Source organism: Macaca nemestrina, chromosome 14 (assembly GCF_043159975.1).
Source record: "Macaca nemestrina isolate mMacNem1 chromosome 14, mMacNem.hap1, whole genome shotgun sequence".
NCBI classification, from domain to species: Eukaryota; Metazoa; Chordata; class Mammalia; order Primates; family Cercopithecidae; genus Macaca; species Macaca nemestrina.
The window spans coordinates 118,313,598-118,332,373 of record NC_092138.1 but is presented as its reverse complement, the minus strand read 5'-3'; the positions used below and the strand labels follow the sequence as shown (position 1 = coordinate 118,332,373).

The following is an 18,776-nucleotide window of genomic DNA, read 5'->3' as shown; positions in this document are numbered from 1 at the left end:
TGGACACCAGGGTGTGGCAGAGAACAGGACGAGCGAGCAGAGCTGAGAGGAGGGTGAGCCGTGGGCCAGTCAGGGGAAGAGGACCAGCGGCCCTGCTGGGGAGGGCCGAGGGTGGCGCTGGCCTGGGCAGGGTGGGCACCCTCAGCGGTGTCCCTGAGGCTAGTTGGGCAGTCATAGGGAGACCACTCCAGACGCCTCCTCCCTCCTTTCCCAAGGGGGAGCCTCAGGCTCTGGCTCTGCGGGTGTCTGGCAGCCCCACACTGTTGACACGGGCAAGCAGCAGGCTGGCACGGACCTTTACAAAGATAATCTTTATTGATAATTACAGGCCACAGGGGTGAGCCCTGAGGTTTGGGTTCCGGGGTGAAGGAGAACCCCTGTCCCCTGCCCTGGGCCTCTGCTGGCTGAGGAGGGACAAGCTGAGGGGGCCCCCATGGTGCTCAGACAACCAGGGCCTCCCCAGCAGGGCAGGAGTGTGGGTGCCACAGAGACAGGCCCTTTGCAGAGCTGACCTGGAACCCACCATCCCCACAGCCCGTGTGAGCATGAAGCCCCTGGGTGGGCTGTGCCCTGGCTTGTCAATGATGCCAGTAGAGGCTGGCAGCCGCCCCTCTCGGCACCGGAGACAGTGAGGGAAGGCAGCTGCTGCTGTGAAGAACAAAGACGCTCTGAGGACAGACTTGTCGGGGCTGAGCTGAGGGGCGCACAGAGGCAGGCCCTGCCCGTGGTCTGGTCAGCTGTCCCTGCCACCGCTACTTTTCTGGTCTGAGGCTGTAGCCTTGGTCAGGTTCCCAGCTTCCCTCTTGAGGACGCTGAGCAAAGTCTGGGAGCTCTCCAGAATCTGGGGCCAGAGAAGTGAGAAAGTTGTTACTGTTCACCTGCTGGGAAGTTCCTAAGCCCCAGCTGTCCTCACACTCAGGTTCTGGGACCTGGCTGTGGGTGCTGTAGCCAAGGGATCCTGTGCGGGGGAAGGTGGAAGCCCAAGGGGACTGGCAGACGGGGTAACAGGGCCCTCTTCCCTACTGAATCTGACCCAGAACACTTCCTCCCCACCCTCAAAGCCAGGCTGGGTTAGCACTGGCCCAAGACGTGGCTCTTCACACTCTAAGCAGAAAGAACCACATGGCTAGCGAGAACCGGATGAAGACCAGGACCCAGGATGCCCCAGGTCCCCCAGACAGCCCCACGGTCACTCCCGCAGCAGCCTGGGTTCCTCAATGGGCCTGGCCACGCTGCTCCTGCCCGACATGTCAGCGAGGCACAGACTGCCCACAGCTGGGAGCCCCAGACGGTCCTGACGCCCTGCCGCGGCTACACCCCTGCCGCGGCTATCCCCTGATGCTCCGCCTGGCCTCCCGAGCTCCACCTTGAGGTAGGCGGCCTCCGTCTCCGCGATGGTCCGGTCGAACTCGTTGCGAGAGGCAATCTTGCGTGCCAGGTTCTCGTTGACGCGGGCCAGCTTCTCCGTCAGCTGCCTCACCTCATTCTGCAGCCGCTGCTTCTCGTCCTCCTCCTCCTGGATCTGCCGGCACAGCTCCTCCCGCTTCTGGCACAGCTCCTCTATGCCTGGGGGGCCGGGAGGGGCGGGGCTGTGGGCCCAGGGCAGGAGCGCGGCGGCGGAGGGCGGGCCTCCTTCCACCCGAGGAAGCCAGAGTCAGGCACCACCCCCGAGCACCCGGCGCGGGGCCTGCGAGCCAACGAGGGCTCGGGGCCACGGACACCCAGCCCCCGGCACGGAGGGCTCTGCTCAGCTGCGCGATGCCCGCAACTAGGCGGGTCCAAGGGCACCCCGCTGCGAGCCGGGAACCCGGCCCTGCGGCCCTCCCGACCTCCCCGTCCCGGCTGCGCCGCTCACACTTGACCAGCTCGTTGTTGTAGTTCTGCAGCGCCGCGCCCTGCTGGGTCATGGTCTACGCCGCCCGGGGCCCCGCCACCCCAACCGCCGCGGAACCAGCGCTGTCCGCGCCTGCGCACGACTCCCTGACGGCGCGCCGAACTACGCGTCATCGCTGAGCGCCTTGTGCGCGTCATGGCTGCGCGTGCAGACTTGCGTCATCGCTTTGCGCCGTGCCGAGGGGATCTCGGAGCCGGTGGCTGCAGATGGCGGCGGCAGTTGTGGTGGCGGAGGGGGACAGCGACTCCCGGCCCGGACAGGAGTTGTTAGTGGCCTGGAATACCGTGAGCACCGGCCTGGTGCCGCCAGCTGCGCTGGGGCTGGTGAGGCCTGGGAAGAGAGCGGCGGCCCCGCGCGGAGTTTCCGGGACCCTATGCACTTTGGGGCGGCCACCTTCGGGTTCATACAGCTCTGTCCGTCATCCGCCTCTGCCCTGTCCTGCCGCTTTCCACCGCCATTCCACTTCATTTCGTTCAGCTCCGCTGGCAGCCCTTCCCTAGTTTCGGCCCAACGTCCGGACACCACGGACAGGGGGCAGCGGAGTTTTTGCAGCCTACCCCTCAGCTTCTTCCCTTCCCCGCCTCTCCCCACCTCTATGTTGTGTTCCCCTCGCTTCACGGTTTTCTGCGCTCCAGGTGTCTTCCCGGACCAGCGGTGCAGTCCCGCCAAAGGAAGAGGAGCTCCGGGCGGCGGTGGAGGTTCTGAGGGGCCACGGCCTGCACTCGGTCCTGGAGGAGTGGTTCGTAGAGGTGCTGCAGAACGATCTGCAGGCCAACATCTCCCCTGAGTTCTGGAATGCCATCTCCCAATGCGAGAACTCTACGGATGAGCCCCAGTGCCTTCTGCTGCTCCTTGACGCTTTTGGCCTGCTGGAGAGCCGCCTGGATCCCTACCTGCGTAGCCTAGAGCTGCTGGAGAAATGGACTCGCCTGGGCTTGCTGATGGGCACTGGTGCTCAGGGGCTGCGAGAAAAAGTCCACACTATGTTGCGCGGAGTCTTGTTCTTTAGTACCCCCAGAACCTTCCAAGAGATGATCCAGCGTCTGTATGGGTGCTTCTTGAGAGTCTATATGCAGAGTAAGAGGAAGGGGGAAGGGGGCACAGACCCGGAACTGGAGGGGGAGCTGGACAGCCGGTATGCCCGTCGCCGGTACTACCGGCTCCTGCAGAGCCCGCTGTGCGCAGGGTGCAGCAGTGACAAGCAACAGTGCTGGTGTCGCCAGGCTCTGGAGCAGTTCCATCAGCTCAGCCAGGTCTTGTGAGTAGTCTGTCCTGATGGCCGTGCTCTCGCTCCTACTGGTTGCTCCCCTGGGTCCAGCTGGCCTCTGCAGAAAGCTGGTGAGCCGTCCTGATAACCAGGAACATGACAGAGAGAGAGTCCCTGGGGTTCCTGTGCAGTGTGTCCTGGACACAGGTGTCTCTCTTCTGTCACTCACCTGCAGTCCCACGGATTCATGCCTTGCCCGTGGTAAGGCCCTATGTGGCTTTTGTCTGCAGCAGCAAATTTCTTAGCAACTCCAAACTTTCTGAACTCTGCAGAATTCCACTGTGACTTTTGTCGACCCTGAGGCAAGGAATGATTCTCACCCTCGTCGACATTCCTTGCCCTGTAATTGTGAACAGAAGCCTGCTGCTGCTTCTCTCCAGGGAGATCAGGTCACTGTGAGGGCAAGTGGTCTCCTGTCTGGTTCTCTGGAGAGGAGAGGGTTTTGTTGTGAGAGACAGGTCCTGTTGTAGTCCTCTAGCAATTGTCACACCCTCGGCCATTTGTGGTGGCTTTGTCACATTGAACAGAGGTATGGCCACGCAGCTATTTGAGAGGTCTTAGGTGGACTAAAGGAGTGGTCCTGTTGCTGGCAGAGGTCAGGGTGACCATGAGGGGCTTCTGTTGGGCTCATCCCAGCAAAAGTTACACAGCAACCTTTCTCATTCTCCTCTGGAGTCTTTTTGCCACTGTAGACCACAGACTGCACTGAAAGGCACAAACAGTGGCATCTGTGTCTCTGGGGCCAGGGCAGCGGTGCAACTGGGTGTCGTTTCAGAGTTGATCCTAGGAGATAAGGGTAGGGCCCCTGACAGCCACACCTGCTGCCACTGATCACATGGGGAAGTCCAGTGTCCCTACCTGGACAGAGGCCAGCTGGGTGGGGACAGCAGAGCCTGGGAGTGCTCTGTGCTCCGAGTGGCTTCTTGAAGCCTTTGGTACCAGCGCTCCAGGCCAACCAGGCAAGGACAGTGGCTCTGTGCTGTCCTGGCCTTTCCCCTGACAAGGAACAGACACTCCCCAGGGCTGTTCAGTGGAGAATGTGTTGGATTGAGGACCTTGACATGGCTGCCTGGAAATTCCTCAGGGGTCGCAGAGGCCCTGGTTCGGGGCTGGCAGGCACAGTGGCCCCCACAGCTGAGGATTGTGGGGAGGTGCGTGCTGGTTGTGGGGGTGTGCGTGTGTGTGCTGCATGCACTCTACAGGCAGGACCGTCCTGGCATGGGGCTGTTCTGGGCTAGAGGGGCCGGTGTGTGCTGTGGGTGCCCCATGGCTAGGACTCTCCTCTAGACACAGGCTCAGTCTGCTGGAGCGGGTCAGTGCCGAGGCTGTGACCACCACCCTACACCAGGTGACCCGGGAGAGGATGGAGGACCGTTGCCGAGGCGAGTACGAGCGCTCCTTCCTGCGTGAGTTCCACAAGGTGAGGGCCGCTCCTTTGGGCTGTGCCCCGCTGGGGACAGGGGAGTAGGTTTCTGGCAAACCTGACACCTGGCTTTGGAAGCATCCAGAGCATGGAGGCCTGGGTTGGCCCGGACCGGGTGGTGGCTGGAGCTGTTTTGATGTCGGGTAGAGACCAGTACTTCTGGGCCCTGGTGACAGCGAGGACACATCTGAGGTGCGCTCACCAGATCTGCTCAGAATCCCATGGCTGCAGTCAATACCGGGCCAGGGTCCCCAGGGGCTGCCCCAGGCAGGTGTGACGAAGCCAGGCCCACCAGAAGGGCCAGTGAATGGAGCCCCTTCTCCTGTTTGCTGCCCTACTTGAGTGTGGACTTGCTTGGCCGGTCCCTCATGGACTGACCTACAGCCGGCCTGCACCACAGCGGGGGCGAGACACCCTCACATGGGGCCTCCAGGCCTCTGCACTGTTGGGGTGTGGTCTGGGGCTCTGCTCTGGGCTCCCAGGGCCATAGGGGAGCTGGGCCCACCCCTGTGGGTCCCCCTACCCTGTTCCCACATGTCACCTGTCCTTTCCTCAGTGCTTCGGAGTCCACCTACTGAGGTGCAGATTGGCTGTGATGTCAGGCTTTCAGGGAGAGAGGGCGTCCCCGCAGCGGTGGGCAAGAGTGGGCAGTCGGGTGGAGAGGGTGAACATCCATGCGGTCTTGTTACTGGGTAGCAGGTCTGTGGGATGTGTGCACGCCTGGGACCCCGCGGTGGAATTGCCGTCTAGGGGTTTGTGCTCACTCAGAGACGCTCTTGTGATGTACGGTGTCATCTGCATGGCGGGGGAGTGGGGGCTGGTCACATGTTTGGTCTCAAGAGTGTGTTTATCCATTTAAGTGGGGGCAAATGTGCCCGCCAGGCACAGCGCACAGGCCATGTGTGTCCATCACGTCTTATGCTAGGGCTGCTGTTGCCAGTGATAAGTGTGGGCACTGGTGCGTGTGAGAGGCATGAAGACCACAGGGGGGCCGGGACATCGCCTTTTGGGCCATCACCCACCCTGCAGGTTTTGATGTGCTTCCGCCTCCAGACACAGGTGGCCTTCGGGCTCCCCTTGGTCCTGGCCGACACAGTGGGTGGCTGCGAGGCTCCTCCCAGCCTGTGAGTCAGCCTGGGGCTCACCGTGCCTTCCTACAGCTCACGCTAGCGTTCTCCCGACAGTGGATCGAGCGGGTGGTCGGCTGGCTCGGCAAGGTGTTCCTGCAGGACGGCCCCGCCAGGCCTGCGTCTCCTGAGGCCGGCAACACCCTGCGCCGCTGGCGCTGCCACGTGCAAAGGTTCTTCTACCGCATCTACGCCAGCCTGCGCATCGAGGAGCTCTTCAGCGTCATCCGAGGTGGTCCGCCCCGGCCTCGGGTCCTCTCTCCTGTCTGGGGAGCCTTCCCCAGGGCCTTCGCCGTGTCTCCTCCGTGTCTGCGTCTGGGCTCCCCGTGCCTTCGCCGTGTCTCCTCCATGTCTGCGTCTGGGCTCCCCGTGCCTTTGCCGTGTCTCCTCCGTGTCTGCGTCTGGGCTCCCTGTGCCTTCGCTGTGTCTCCTCCGTGTCTGCGTCTGGGCTCCCTGTGCCTTCGCTGTCGCTCTTGCAGGGGGGTGCACCGGGCAGGGCTGGGACCCTCCCCACCGTGGGTGTCCCCTATGCCTGGATCAGGGCAGGTGTGGCAGATGCTGGACGGTGCTTCTAGGTGTCCACTGCTATGCTCCCTTGTTCTTGGCTCTTGCTGGGGACTGGCCCCTGGGTGTTGCTCTGTCCACCCTGTGGCATTGTGGTCAAATGCATCAGCACACCGAAGTGTCCGGGGGGACGTCTGGTGCCTAGCAGGTGGTCTCATCATCTTCCTGGGGCTGGCGAGCGCATGTCCTCTCACACACTGCACACACCCTGCACCAGCCCGCACGTGCACACACATCTGTTCGTCCCTGAGGGATGTTCCTCTTCTTGTAGACTTTCCAGACTCCCGGCCGGCCATCGAGGACCTCAAGTACTGCCTGGAGAGGACAGACCAGAGGCAGCAGCTGCTCGTGTCCCTCAAGGCTGCCCTGGAGACTCGGCTCCTGCATCCAGGTGCCGTGTGCTGCCCGGCTGCCCAGCGCTCGGGGCACTCACCAGGGTGCCCATGTCCAGGGAGCCTGGGGCCCAGTCTGCTAGCCCTGGACTTGTAGGTCTAAGGAAGGAATGGGTGGAGAAGCAGTTGGCGAGGTCCTTAGGGGATCTCGAGTGCCCATCAGCTTGCTTGTTTCTTCTTTGAAGGGAGTCGGGACTGACTGGTAGGTCTGAGGTGATGAGACTTAATTCTCTCAGAACAGACCACCCTGCAGGGCAGGGCCTGTGAGCAGGTAGAGATGGGGATGGGGGGACAAGGGAACAAGGCTGCAGTGGGGACCTGTAGACCACCTGACCGGCATGGCCAGCTGTCTACTCAGGCGTTGGCCCCTGGGAGGCTGTGGTCCCGGGCACTGCATGACTGCCGGCCTCTGCCCTGTCTCTAGGCGTCAACACGTGTGACATCATCACCCTCTACATCTCTGCCATCAAGGCGCTGCGTGTGCTGGATCCTTCCATGGTCATCCTGGAGGTCGCCTGTGAGCCCATCCGCCGCTACCTGAGGTGAGGGCCGTGCCGGCCTGGGAGCCACTGGGACCACCGGCATCCTGCTGAGCTCCTCGTGGTCCTGGGGGCAGCCAGAGGGTGTGCTCAGCCCTCAGGACACAAGGTCTCCCCCAGCTGGGGAGTGCACAGGATCAGGCCCAGGGCTCTTTCCTTTCCTCTTGCCGGTGCTGGGCACCTGTCCTTGTCACACGGTGTCACCGTGCCCTCTGTGTGCAGCTGCCAGAGGCCCACCGCAGCCCTTCCTCTGCCTCCTCCTCTCCAGTGCAGAGAGAATCTCTTCCACTTGGCCTCGCCTTGGTGCTGACCAGCCCCCCCGGCTGACCAGGCAAGGAGAGTGGGCTCTGTGCTGTCCCAGCCTTTCCTACAACAAGGAACAGACACTGCCCGGGGTTGTTCGGTGGAGAATGTGCTGGAATGAGGACCTTGACGTGGCTGCCTGGAAATTCCTCAGGGCCGGCAGGCACAGCGGACCCCAGAAGCCGAGCGGTAGCAGCCGGTGGGAATCTGGCGCCTGTCTGGACTTGTTTGGTGCTTTGTGGCTGTAACTGGCCTGGCTTCTGGGCAAGTTTTTTTTTTTTTTTTTTTCCAGAAGATATATCTTTAACTTCTTTTTTTTTTTTTTGAGGCGGAGTCTCGCTCTGTCCCCCAGGCTGGAGTGCAGTGGCTGGATCTCGGCTCACTGCAAACTCCACCTCCTGGGTTCACGCCATTCTCCTGCCCCAGCCTCCCGAGTAGCTGGGACTATAGGCGCCGCCACCTCGCCCGGCTAGTTTTTTGTATTTTTTAGTAGAGACGGGGTTTCACTGTGTTAGCCAGGATGGTCTCGATCTCCTGACCTTGTGATCCACCCGTCTCGGCCTCCCAAAGTGCTGGGATTACAGGCTTGAGCCACCGCGCCCAGCCAACTTCTTTTTTTTCTTTCTTTTTTTTTTTTTTTTTTTTAAGTTTTAGGGTACATGTGCACAACGTGCAGGTTTGTTACATATGTATACATGTACCATGTTGGTGTGCTGTACCCAGTAACTCATCAGCACTCTGGGCCAGTTCTTTGTTTTTGTTTTTTTTTTTTGAGACAGAGTCGCCCAGGCTGGAGTGCAGTGGCGCAATCTCGGCTCACTGCAAGCTCCGCCTCCCGGGTTCACGCCATTCTCCTGCCTCCGCCTCTGGAGTAGCTGGGACTACAGGCGCCCGCCACCACGCCCGGCTAATTTTTTTTTGTATTTTTAGTAGAGACGGGGTTTCACTGTGTTAGCCAGGATGGTCTCGATCTCCTGCCTTCCTGATCTGCCTGCCTCAGCCTCCCAAAGTGCTGGATTACAGCCGTGAGCCACCCCACCTGGCCTTTTTTTTTTCCGAGACAGGCTCTTGCTGTGTCGGAGAGCGGAGGCAGAATCCTATCTCCCTGCAGCCTCAGACACCTGGGCCTGAGTCTTCCTGGCTCAGTGTCCCTAAGTGCTGGGAGCGCGCTCGCAGCTCCTGCTGTTCCCGAGTAGCGTTGAGTTTATTTGTTTTTAAGGAGTCTGACGGGCCTGTCTTTAATACACAGCCTGTCACACTGAGTGTAGAGGCAGGGTGGGTGGTGCTGGCCTAGATGGGGCCGGGACTGGGGTGAGTGGTGGGAGGTGCACGCAGGGTGTCCACACTGTGGGCCACAGCAGCACTCACGTCGGCAGGACACGGGAGGACACGGTGCGGCAGATTGTGGCCGGGCTGACAGGGGACTCGGACGGGACAGGGGACCTGGCTGTTGAGCTGTCCAAGACCGACCCTGCAAGCCTGGAGACAGGCCAGGACAGTGAGGATGACTCGGGCGAGCCGGAGGACTGGGTCCCGGACCCCGTGGATGCCGATCCAGGTCAGCCCCGCACGGCCCTGTTCACCAGCGGGGTGGGGGCTTCAGCCAGGCCGTCTGCTCTGGACTCATCTCTGTCACAGAGCTTGGCTGTGTCAGGTGTGGCCAGTGTCCCAGAGGCTTGAGGGTGTCAAAGTTCAGGGCAGTGCTCCACCCCCCCGCCGGCCTGGGCAGGCCCGTGATGGGCTGTGTTCCTCCGTGGCTAGTCACTGGCCGTGGGGGATGCCCTGCCTCACACTGCTTGTGAGTTGTGAGGTGTTCCTGCCCTGCCACTGCACCTGGCAGAGGAGTGAAGATGTGGGTGGCCCCTGAGCCCCATACTGATTTGGGGCTCAGAGTCTTGTTAGGGTGCCAGCTCCTGCTCAGGGCCCATCTGTGCCTGGCCCTCATCTGCGAGGGCTCCCAGAGGTGTGGGGCCCAGGCCTGGCCCCTGCCCTGGCACAGATGGTAAGTCTTCAACACATCTTTTTTTTTGTTTGTTTTTGTTTTTTGAGATGGAGTCTCGCTCTGTCGCCCAGGCTGGAGTGCAGTGGCGCGATCTCGGCTCACTGCAAGCTCCGCCTCCTGGGTTTACGCCATTCTCCTGCCTCAGCCTCCTGAGTAGCTGGGACTACAGGCGCCCGCCACCGCGCCCGGCTAATTTTTTGTATTTTTAGTAGAGACGTGGTTTCACCGTGGTCTTGATCTCCTGACCTTGTGATCCGCCCGCCTCGGCCTCCCAAAGTGCTGGGATTACAGGCGTGAGCCACCGCGCCCGGCCTCAACACATCTTTAGTCTCAGAGGAAAACCCCAGGACCTTTGGCTTGTCCCCTAAGCCTGCATAGGGGTCCCGGGAGGTCCCTGTGAGGTGGGAGGGGCTGGGGATTGAAGCTTTTGCTACAGGACCTGACTCTAGGTCTCCCAGGAGGCGCCGGGCTGCTCCCAGCCTTGAGGGCCTTCAGGAAGAGCCCTGCCAGGCTGTGCCGTCTGGCTGGGCGGGTTGGGAGGGGAGCGGCCCTGTCCTTGCCTCAGTGCCTGTCAGGTGACACCCCTGCCCCCACCGTGCCAGGGAAGTCGAGCTCCAAGAGGCGTTCATCAGACATCATCAGTCTGCTGGTCAGCATCTACGGCAGCAAGGACCTCTTCATCAATGAGTACCGCTCGCTGCTGGCCGACCGCCTGCTGCACCAGTTCAGCTTCAGCCCTGAGCGGTGAGGCTCACGATGTGCCGCTCATCTCCAGGGGTGCCGGGGCCTTTGCCAAGCCTCTGTCGGGACAGGGCCCTGATCCCGTGCCTGGGGCCTGGTTGGAGCTGTGCTTCCGCCCCCACTCCTGGCTGAAGGTGTGCTAGCCATCGGGGTGCCCACACAGGACCCCTGCTCTACCTGCGGGGCACCCCCGTGCCCTGCCACAGGTGCTCCTTGGGGCTGGGGCTCACCGCGACACCCTGCCCTGACACTCATCTTTCCAGGGAGATCCGCAACGTGGAGCTGCTGAAGCTGCGCTTTGGCGAGGCCCCAATGCACTTCTGCGAGGTCATGCTGAAGGTGGGTCCCAGCCCCGCCCGCTGCCCGGCTGCCCCACAGGTCCCCCGTGACACTGGCTCCTCCTCAGGACATGGCGGACTCCCGCCGCATCAACGCCAACATCCGGGAGGAGGACGAGAAGCGGCCGGCAGAGGAGCAGCCACCGTTCGGGGTCTATGCTGTCATCCTGTCCAGTGAGTTCTGGCCACCCTTCAAGGACGAGAAGCTCGAGGTCCCCGAGGACATCAGGGCAGCCCTGGAGGCTTACTGCAAGAAGTACGAACAGCTCAAGGTACCTCCACGCCGGGCCGCCCCATGGGCCCTCGGCACCCCCATCCTGCGCTGCAGGGCTCCCAGCAGCCTGGTACCTGTGGCCGCCCCGTTGTCACCCGAGTGTCTCTGGGTTGGTCCCGTCTCGCAGTCACCCCTGCAGGAGAGGGAGTGGGTCTGGCCCACACTCCATCCGCCTTCCTCCCAGCAACCCTGTGCGCCTGTGAGCGAGAGTCCCTGTGGCCCACAGGAGCTTGGGTGGGCTCTGCTGGGCCCAGGTCTCTCGACTGCTTTACGGGGACCCCTGTGGCCACAGCAGGCCCCGCCCTCTGAGCGTTTCCTCCTCTTTCACCATCCGTCCTCTGCCTCTCAGAACCGGGGCTTGGGGTGCCTTGTGTCACTGCAGGGAGGCAGCTGGGGAGCCAGAGTTGCCCTCTGCCCAGGGCAGCGCTCCCAAGCACACCTGACTCCCAGGACTGCAGCCCTGCCCCCTTCTCCAGGTCTGTTTCCTCGAGAACTACCTTTGCAGGTTCCGGCGGTACTTGAGGACCGGGGCTGTGGGTCTGTGGTGGGAATAGGAGGGAAGCAGATGTGGGGAGTGGAGGAGTGAGCCCTGGCCTGGAGGTCACTGGCAGACGGGGACAGTGTGCCCAGGTGATGGTGTTGGCCGTGTTTGGCTCACATCCCTGGCAGCACTGCCGATTCCAGCAGTCCCAGGACAGGCGTCCAGAGCCCGAGGTATGGGACCAGGCTTGGAGGTTCTTTCCCTGAGCTCATAGTCAGGTGAGATGTGTCGGCTGGCGGAGGAAGGGGTCAGGATAGCCATCATAGGCAGGTTCCAGGGCTTTCAGTCTGATGTGTGGGGCCTGTGGGGCCTCCAGTATGCCCATCAAGACTGGGGTGGGGCGGGCACCCCAGCAGGGGAAATGTGAGGAGAGGGTCCTGGGGCACAGCCGGCATCCAGGCTGCAGACCCCAACCCCAGGTGCCCCAGGATCCCCGGGAGGGGGATGGTCCAGCCTCAGCCAGGGCCGGAGGAGCAGTCTTAGGACAGAGCCGCCAGGAGGCTGGCAGGTGGGGCTGAGTTCAAGGGAGGGTCCGCAGCTTCTCCAGGTCTGCTGTCAAGGAGGCTGGACCTAGATGTGTGTTCTTTTTTTCTTTGGCAAGTAAGAGGGCCTTGCTGTGTTGACAGGCCAAGGGAACTTACTCCTAGGGGAGAGGAGGGCGATACGTCCACTTTAGAAACCAAGTGGAAAGCTTCCTTCCAGAGACAGACAAGAGGAGGGCCAGGCAGAGGCACCAGGGCGGGAGGCTACGGGGCTCTGGTAGGGCCGGGCTGCTGACCACGGTGGCGAGTGTCTGCTGCCTCCCTCCAGGCCTCAGCTTGGCTCTGGAAGAGTCCAGGTGTCCCTTGCAGCTTGTGGAGGGTCTGTGTGGCTCCTGCCTGCTCCCGGTGGAAAGGAGGGCCCTGGCAATCCCCGCACCTCCAGCTGTGGCCTGTGCTACAGCCTGGCATCTCTAGAGCCTGCAGGCACCGTGCCCTGCTGCGTTCTGGTACACATCATCTGTGTGGCCGGGCTCCACGCTCGGTCCCTTTTCCCCGCCCCTTCTGGCTGCCTCAGGCTCTCCAGCGCCACTTCCAGGCGAGGTCCCACTGGCCTCCCTCCAGGGTCCCGCCTCGGGTCCCAGGCATGGCTCAGCCACTGCCCATTGCTCAGGCCTGAAGTGCTGGGACAGCCACATTCCAGTGTGTCTTAACCTCAGTGGGACACAGGAGTAGCCCAGGAAGGCCCCGGGGCTGTGCTGAGGGGTCCCACCAGCAGAGCTCCTGGCCAAGGGACCTTGCTGGACACCTGGCTGGCCATGCAGCCCTCAGCATCTACCCCTGAGCCGGCTGCTTCTGAGCCCTTGCAGCTGTCCTGCTGCAGGCTGACCAGTGGCGTTTGTGGAGGTCACGGCCTTGGAGCCAGAGTAGGACCAAGGCAAGCCACTGACTCCCCCTCCATTTTCTGTCCGTAAAGAGAGGTTTGTTTCTGTTAAGAGCTGCCGGATCCTGGAAGGACTCAGGAACCCTTGGCCCACAGAGCAGGTGTGTCAGTGCCCCGGTGCCACCGGCACAGAGTACCACAGACCAGGGGGCTTAGAAGAAACGATCATCTTACAGAAGTCAGAAGTCTAAAGTCAGGCCAGCAGGGCCCTCCGACGGCTCCAGGGGAAGCTGCTTCCTCCCCTCTTCCAGCTTCTGGGAGGTCCAGGAGCTCCTGGGCCTGTGGGTGGCTTGCTCTGGTCTCTGCCGTGTCGCCCGTGATGTTCCCCCATGTCTCTGTTCCTGTCTCCCTCTTAGAAGGACACTTACTCTATTCCAGGGTGATGTCATTTTAATTATATCTTTAATGACCGTATTTCCACATAAGATCCCATCAGAGGTACTGGGAGTTAGGGGTTCATGTGTCTTTTTTTGAGGGGCACAATTCAGTGCATAACAGTCTGCCCCATGGCGGGTCCCTCCAGCATGCAAGTGACAGTTAACCCCAGTAGCCCCAAAAGTCTTCACCATTTCAGCATCAACTCCAAGTCCAAAAATCCCATCTAAATATCGTCCACACGAAGTTCCACAGCTCAGCATGTAAATACCGTCTAAACGAGGCACGGGTGAGGCTTGGAGTGTGCTTCATTCCTCTCCAGCTGGGACACTGTGAAATCAGGCAACAAATGATCTGTTTCAGAAGTTCCACCGTAAGACAAGCATAGACATTCCCACCCCAAAAGGGAAAACTGGGAGGAAAAAGGTTGGCAGGTCCCAAGTGAGTTCAAACCCAGCAGCTGAAATTCCAGTTGACTTCCAGGCCTGCGAATCCTCTTTGGCTCCCTGCTCCGTCCTCAGCCTGCAGGGGCAGCCCCACCTCGTCAGCTTCGGCCTTGGCCTCTGCAGCTCTGCTCTTGGAGCCTGCCTTCCTTTCGGTCCAGCCTGGCAGCACTTCAGATGGTACAAAATTCTCACACACCTTGTTGGCTTATCATGCAGCTCACCAGTGTCCAAGCGCTCAGACAGGTGGGTCCGCAGCCCTTTCCCAGAGGCCCCAGCTGTCCCTGTCTGCTGCTGAGATGGTTGGTTGGATGCACAGGTCACATCTCATCGCTAGCAAACCCTGGTCCAACCACACCCTTGGCCACATCTCAGAGCTGCCTGGATACAGCATTTTTCAGATCCCCAAGGGCTGGTGCCTTTTTGCTTAATGGTTCCTGCCTCACTGATGGTTTCCCTCTTGTATTCTGCTGTAAGTAGCAAGGAGAAGGCAGGTGGCACTTGCCACACTGCTTGGAAATCTCAGCTGAATGTCCAGGCTCATCAGCTGTAGGCCCCACCATGTACCCAACAGTAGAGCCCCAGCCAGCCAAGCTCTCTGCTGCCTCCTCTGGTTCCCAGTAGCACACTCATTTCCACCTGAGACCTCACTGGAAGCACCTGTTGGGTCGGCATTGCTGCTGGTATCCAGTCTGTGATGCTGTGTGTATTCTCCAAGACGACGGCAGCTCTCCTCTCCCGGCCATTTCCAGGCTTGTCTTCATGCCTTTCTACCAACAGTCGCGCAGGCCCTCACCATAGTTCTTCCAGCCTCTCCCCATCACCCACTTCCAAAGCTGCTGCCACCGTTCTCGGTGTTAGGTTTCCACAGCGCCCTTCCTGGTACCAAAATCTGTTCATTTCTTGTGGTTGCTGTAACAAAGTGTCACAAACTGGGTGGGTTAAAAAAACAGAAATAGATTGTTTTAAGTTCTGGAGGCTGGAAGTCCAAGGTGAAGATATTGGCAGGGCCCCGTTCCCTCTGAAACCTCTTAGAGACCTCTGTTGCCCCCCAGTTTCTGGTGTTTGCCACAGCCCGTGGTGTTTCTTGGCTTGTGGCCGCATTGCTCCAGGCGGCCTCTGCCTTCGTGGGCTGCCTCCCCGCCTGCCTGTGTCTTCCCATCTTTCCTTTGCTTAGAAGGACCCCGGTCATTTGGATTAGGGTGCACCCCACTCCAGTGTGACCTCAGTTATATTTGCATCAACCCTGTTGTAAATACAGCCACATTTCCAAGCACTGGGGGTTAGGAGGCAGACGTAGCCTTTTTGGGACACACCTTGTGACGCTGGCCCCATTGCCATTTCATGGTAGCTGAGCAGGTAGGGACCCCACCCAGTCCTGTGCTCTCACTGCTCACCTGCCTGCCAGAGTAGGGTGGGGCAGGTGGCTTTGGGAGCCCCTTTCTCACCCGGTACCAGGTGGCAGAGCCCATGGGCCTGAGCCCCCTGCAGCCGAGCTGCCCAAGCTGACCCTAGCCCTCCTTAGGCCATGCGGACCCTCAGTTGGAAGCACACCCTGGGCCTGGTGACCATGGACGTGGAGCTGGCTGACCGCACGCTGTCTGTGGCGGTCACCCCGGTACAGGCGGTGATCTTGCTGTATTTTCAGGACCAAGGTGAGCCCACCAGCCCCTAGCTAGTCTGCCCCGGCCACACGGCCCAGCTGTGGGTGAGGGACTGTTCCCCAGTGACGGTGTGGTTTGGGGCAGCTGCGCCAGCAGGCAGCACCCTTCCCTTTCCCACGGGCAAGGCAGGGTGGTCTGGGAGCCCCCCGACCTCTGGGCTGACAGGAGGCAGGGGAGGTGCAGCCTGTGCCCAGTCTGCCCAGTGTCCCGGTCACTCTGCACGCAGCCAGCTGGACCCTGGAGGAACTGAGCAAGGCAGTGAAGATGCCCGTGGCACTGCTACGGCGGCGGATGTCTGTGTGGCTGCAGCAGGGCGTGCTGCGCGAGGACCCCCCCGGCACCTTCTCTGTCATTGAGGAGGAGCGGCCTCAGGACCGGGACAACATGGTGCTCCTGGACAGTGACGACGAGAGCGACTCCGGCATGGCCTCCCAGGCTGACCAGAAGGAGGAGGAGCTGCTGGTGCGTGTGCGGCCCCGTGGGGGGTGGCGGGGAGGGCCTGCGGGTGCCTGATGGGGGCTGGCCTGTGTCCGCAGCTCTTCTGGACATACATCCAGGCCATGCTGACCAACCTGGAGAGCCTCTCGCTGGATCGTATCTACAATATGCTCCGCATGTTTGTGGTGACCGGGCCTGCGCTGGCCGAGATTGACCTGCAGGAGCTGCAGGGCTACCTACAGAAGAAGGTGCGGGACCAGCAGCTCGTCTACTCGGCCGGCGTCTACCGCCTGCCCAAGAACTGCAGCTGATGCACCCGCCCGCCTGCCCGCCAGGTGCTGCCCTGCAGGTGCTCTCGTCCTCCCATGCCAGCCCGTGCCCGCCTGTGTCCCAGAATGCACTGCTCAGGGGCACGCCCACTCCCACCCCCACAGTGTGCAGATTAAAGCAAGTCAGGTCATCTTTTTCTATCCTGGTGGCTTTGTGGGGCCCCCCAGATGCCCCTCTATCCTGGGCCTCTCTCAGCCTGGCAGGGCCTGCTCCTCAGCAGTAGGCGAGGGGCCACCCAGGCCTACACATCTGCACTGGGAATCAGCCTCCTGAGAGCTTCCCGGGCCGCCCCCGCCTGGGTGCTCAGGAAGCCGCGCGTGAAACCCCACGTCACAACTGGGCCATGGCTCAGGCAGCCACGTCCTAGGGCTTGGTGCTACCTGCCAGACCTCCAGCTCCATCCCTGTGTCTCTGGCCTTTGGAAGGAACCCTGGGGTCACCCTCTGCTCAGCCTGTGCCCACCCCACGTGCCGGGCCAGGAGGTCTCCGGCGAGGCTGGGACGTTGCATGGGTTCGGTTGGAATTGCTTAGACTGGCGAATGACGTCTTGGCCAACACACCTCATCTCCGGCAGCAAAGCTCTGCTCAAAGCTATGCCCTTGTGGCCAGAGGGACTGGGCACTTGTCCCCTGCTCCACACTTGGGCAGGGTGGCCGCAGAGCTCGGCCTCACAGGTGTGCCTCGGAAAGGCAGGTCACCCCCATGTCCCCCACATGTGTGGTCATGCGTGTGCAGGCTGCCCAAGGCCTGTCCCAGAGGCTGGCACTGGGAGAGGGAGACGCCACAAAGCTGAACAAGGGCCCTAGGGTCCAGCTCTGGGCTCTTCTGCTGCTAAAACCTGGGCCTCTCTCCCAGAGGTGCCATTTCCAGGCCAGACATGTTCCACCCCGATGGTGCCGTCCTCCCGGGGGATAAAGGCCCTTTGAACCGGCACCTCGAGTCCCGCTCCTGCTGCAGCACCTTCCCAGGCTGTGAGCTGCGCCTGGCTTCAGTGCTCCCGCCACTGTCCCCAGATACCTTTGCTGGTTCCCACATGTCCACTGTCCTGGGCTCCTGCAGCCGCCGCCCAGCACCCTCCCACCTCTCCAGATCTGGCCTGTTTGAGCCGTCCTGCTCCGTGGACATGCTTGCACCCTCCTGACTCTGGAGAACTCTGTTTGCCTCGGGGCTTGAAGGAGGAAGTGGTTGGGATTAGGCAGGTGTCAGATGCACAGCCTCTGGCCATCAGGCCTCTGCCCCGCCAAGGAGGGCTGCTTCCGCCCATGTTATATCTCCCTTCCAGCCCTGGGCCCTGCCACCTGCTCCACTTCACTCCAAGGCTGGCTGTGCTGCTGTCACACAGAGGGACCCCTCTCCTGAATTCTGGTGTGGGGGGTCCCGATTGCTCTGATGCCCACTGTCTCCCCTCAGGCGGTGGCCTTGCCTGGATCCCGCTGACCATGGCTACCACCTGGCCCCAGGCTGGGTGTGCCATTGTCCTAAGCAGGATACAAACCTGTTGGGCTGGCCTGTCCGGTGTCACTGCCAGCCTGGCTCTGGCACGCCTTTTGTTCTGTGTCTGTGGATTCCATCCCTGGATGTGTCCTGAAGACAAGGGTAAAAGGTGCATGTCAGGTCACGGTGTCACTCAGCAAGTCAGAGGTCCAAGGACCTCAGCAGGAGGGTGTCTGTCAACAGGCAAGGGGGTCCCTGGTGACCAGGTCCATTGGGGCCAGGCTGTGCCCACCCCGCCCCTCTGCGCCCCATGGGTCCTGAGCTGGCAGGAGGCCTGGCCTTGGTTGGCTGTGGGGCAGGTGTTTCCTTCTGCTGCCTGGCGGTTTGCTCGGCAGGTTCAGAGGAGGGGAAGCCGGGAGGGCAGGGGACTCTCTCCCAGCCTGGAACAGCAGGTTCAGGAAGGAGGCTGGAATTAACCCTGGCCATGCTGGCCTGTGGTCGACTTCCTTGGGCAACACTTGCCTTTTCTGCAGAGGAAACAGCCCCTGGGGCTCCAACTTCAGTGACGCCTTCAGTCTGGAGCCTTGGATGGCGGATGTCTGGGAGGCAAGGCTTGGGGTCCTGCTCAGATGGGGTGGCCAGTGTACCCCAGACCTTTCCAGGTTGATGGGGGATTCCCTTCTGTGCCAGCAGCCCTTCTGACCTGAGCTTTGCCAGGGCATGAGCCAGACCCTCCCAGAAGCAGTGGTGAGGGAGGCTGAGTGCAAGCCCACCTGCTTAGCCCTCCTTGGCTCCTTCCTGCCCCGGCCCTGGAGGAAGGTGACCTGCAGCCAGTTGGGGCCCAGCCCACACGCTGAGCTGCCGCAGTCCTTATGCTGGGAGGGAGCTGAGGCCGAGGCTGCCTACCGCCCACCCCCCAAGGTTGCCAGGCCACTGCACCCACATCAGGGCCTGGAGTGCCGCCCACCCCCTTTCACTGTGAAGGACTTGGCCGGGCGTGGTGGCTCACACCTATAATCCCAGCACTTTGGGAGGCCGAGGCGGGCAGATCATGAGTTCAGGAGATCGAGACCATCCTGGCGAACAGGGTGAAACCACTGTGAAGGACTGCCCATAAGACCAGGCCAGCCCCATTGCTGCCTCTGCCTCAGAACTGGCCTGAGCTGGCCATTCTCTCAGGCCTCTGTCCACCCTACCTGTCCCATTCCCAGGGCTGCTTTTGTCAGTGGCTCCCTGAATCGCGGTGCCCAAGGGCAAATGACACA

At 61.5% G+C, this 18,776-nt stretch overlaps 2 protein-coding genes and 1 long non-coding RNA gene across 4 annotated transcripts; 1 reads left to right on the top strand and 2 right to left on the bottom strand.

Moving 5' to 3' along the window:
• Positions 1-292: 292 nt before the first annotated feature.
• On the bottom strand, positions 293-1,994 carry LOC105471970 (SS nuclear autoantigen 1). Its single transcript, XM_011724875.2, has 3 exons — positions 1,856-1,994; positions 1,367-1,566; positions 293-841 (listed from the first exon to the last, which is right to left on the bottom strand). The coding sequence occupies exons 1-3, from the start codon at positions 1,905-1,907 to the stop codon at positions 734-736; spliced, it is 360 nt and encodes a 119-aa protein (XP_011723177.1). The 5' UTR covers positions 1,908-1,994; the 3' UTR covers positions 293-733.
• LOC105471971 (anaphase promoting complex subunit 2) lies at positions 1,976-16,207 on the top strand. Its single transcript, XM_011724877.3, has 13 exons — positions 1,976-2,217; positions 2,530-3,152; positions 4,449-4,581; positions 5,769-5,943; positions 6,547-6,666; positions 7,092-7,209; positions 8,886-9,067; positions 10,114-10,255; positions 10,516-10,591; positions 10,659-10,862; positions 15,171-15,300; positions 15,536-15,771; positions 15,846-16,207. The coding sequence occupies exons 1-13, from the start codon at positions 2,101-2,103 to the stop codon at positions 16,056-16,058; spliced, it is 2,469 nt and encodes an 822-aa protein (XP_011723179.1). The 5' UTR covers positions 1,976-2,100; the 3' UTR covers positions 16,059-16,207.
• LOC139358246 (uncharacterized) lies at positions 13,213-18,765 on the bottom strand. 2 transcript variants are annotated; one of them, XR_011612926.1, is made up of 4 exons: positions 18,523-18,765; positions 18,034-18,132; positions 17,573-17,661; positions 13,213-14,577 (listed from the first exon to the last, which is right to left on the bottom strand). It is a non-coding gene; the product is annotated as an uncharacterized lncRNA (long non-coding RNA). The 2 variants fall into 2 exon arrangements; XR_011612925.1 differs by lacking the exon at positions 18,523-18,765 and having other exon boundaries at positions 18,034-18,516.
• Positions 18,766-18,776: the final 11 nt, after the last annotated feature.

Bases quoted from the DNA above. Each gene is read 5' to 3' on its own strand.
- LOC105471971 (XM_011724877.3), top strand. From the start codon at position 2,101: ATGGCGGCGGCAGTTGTGGTGGCGGAGGGGGACAGCGACTCCCGGCCC. The intron at 10,592-10,658 runs GTGGGTCCCAGC...GCTCCTCCTCAG, and splicing joins TCTGCGAGGTCATGCTGAAG to GACATGGCGGACTCCCGCCG. The intron at 15,772-15,845 runs GTGCGTGTGCGG...CTGTGTCCGCAG, and splicing joins AGAAGGAGGAGGAGCTGCTG to CTCTTCTGGACATACATCCA.
- LOC105471970 (XM_011724875.2), bottom strand. From the start codon at position 1,907: ATGACCCAGCAGGGCGCGGCGCTGCAGAACTACAACAACGAGCTGGTC. The intron at 1,567-1,855 runs GTGAGCGGCGCA...CCGGCCCCCCAG, and splicing joins CAACAACGAGCTGGTCAAGT to GCATAGAGGAGCTGTGCCAG. The intron at 842-1,366 runs GTGGAGCTCGGG...CTCTGGCCCCAG, and splicing joins CGGAGGCCGCCTACCTCAAG to ATTCTGGAGAGCTCCCAGAC.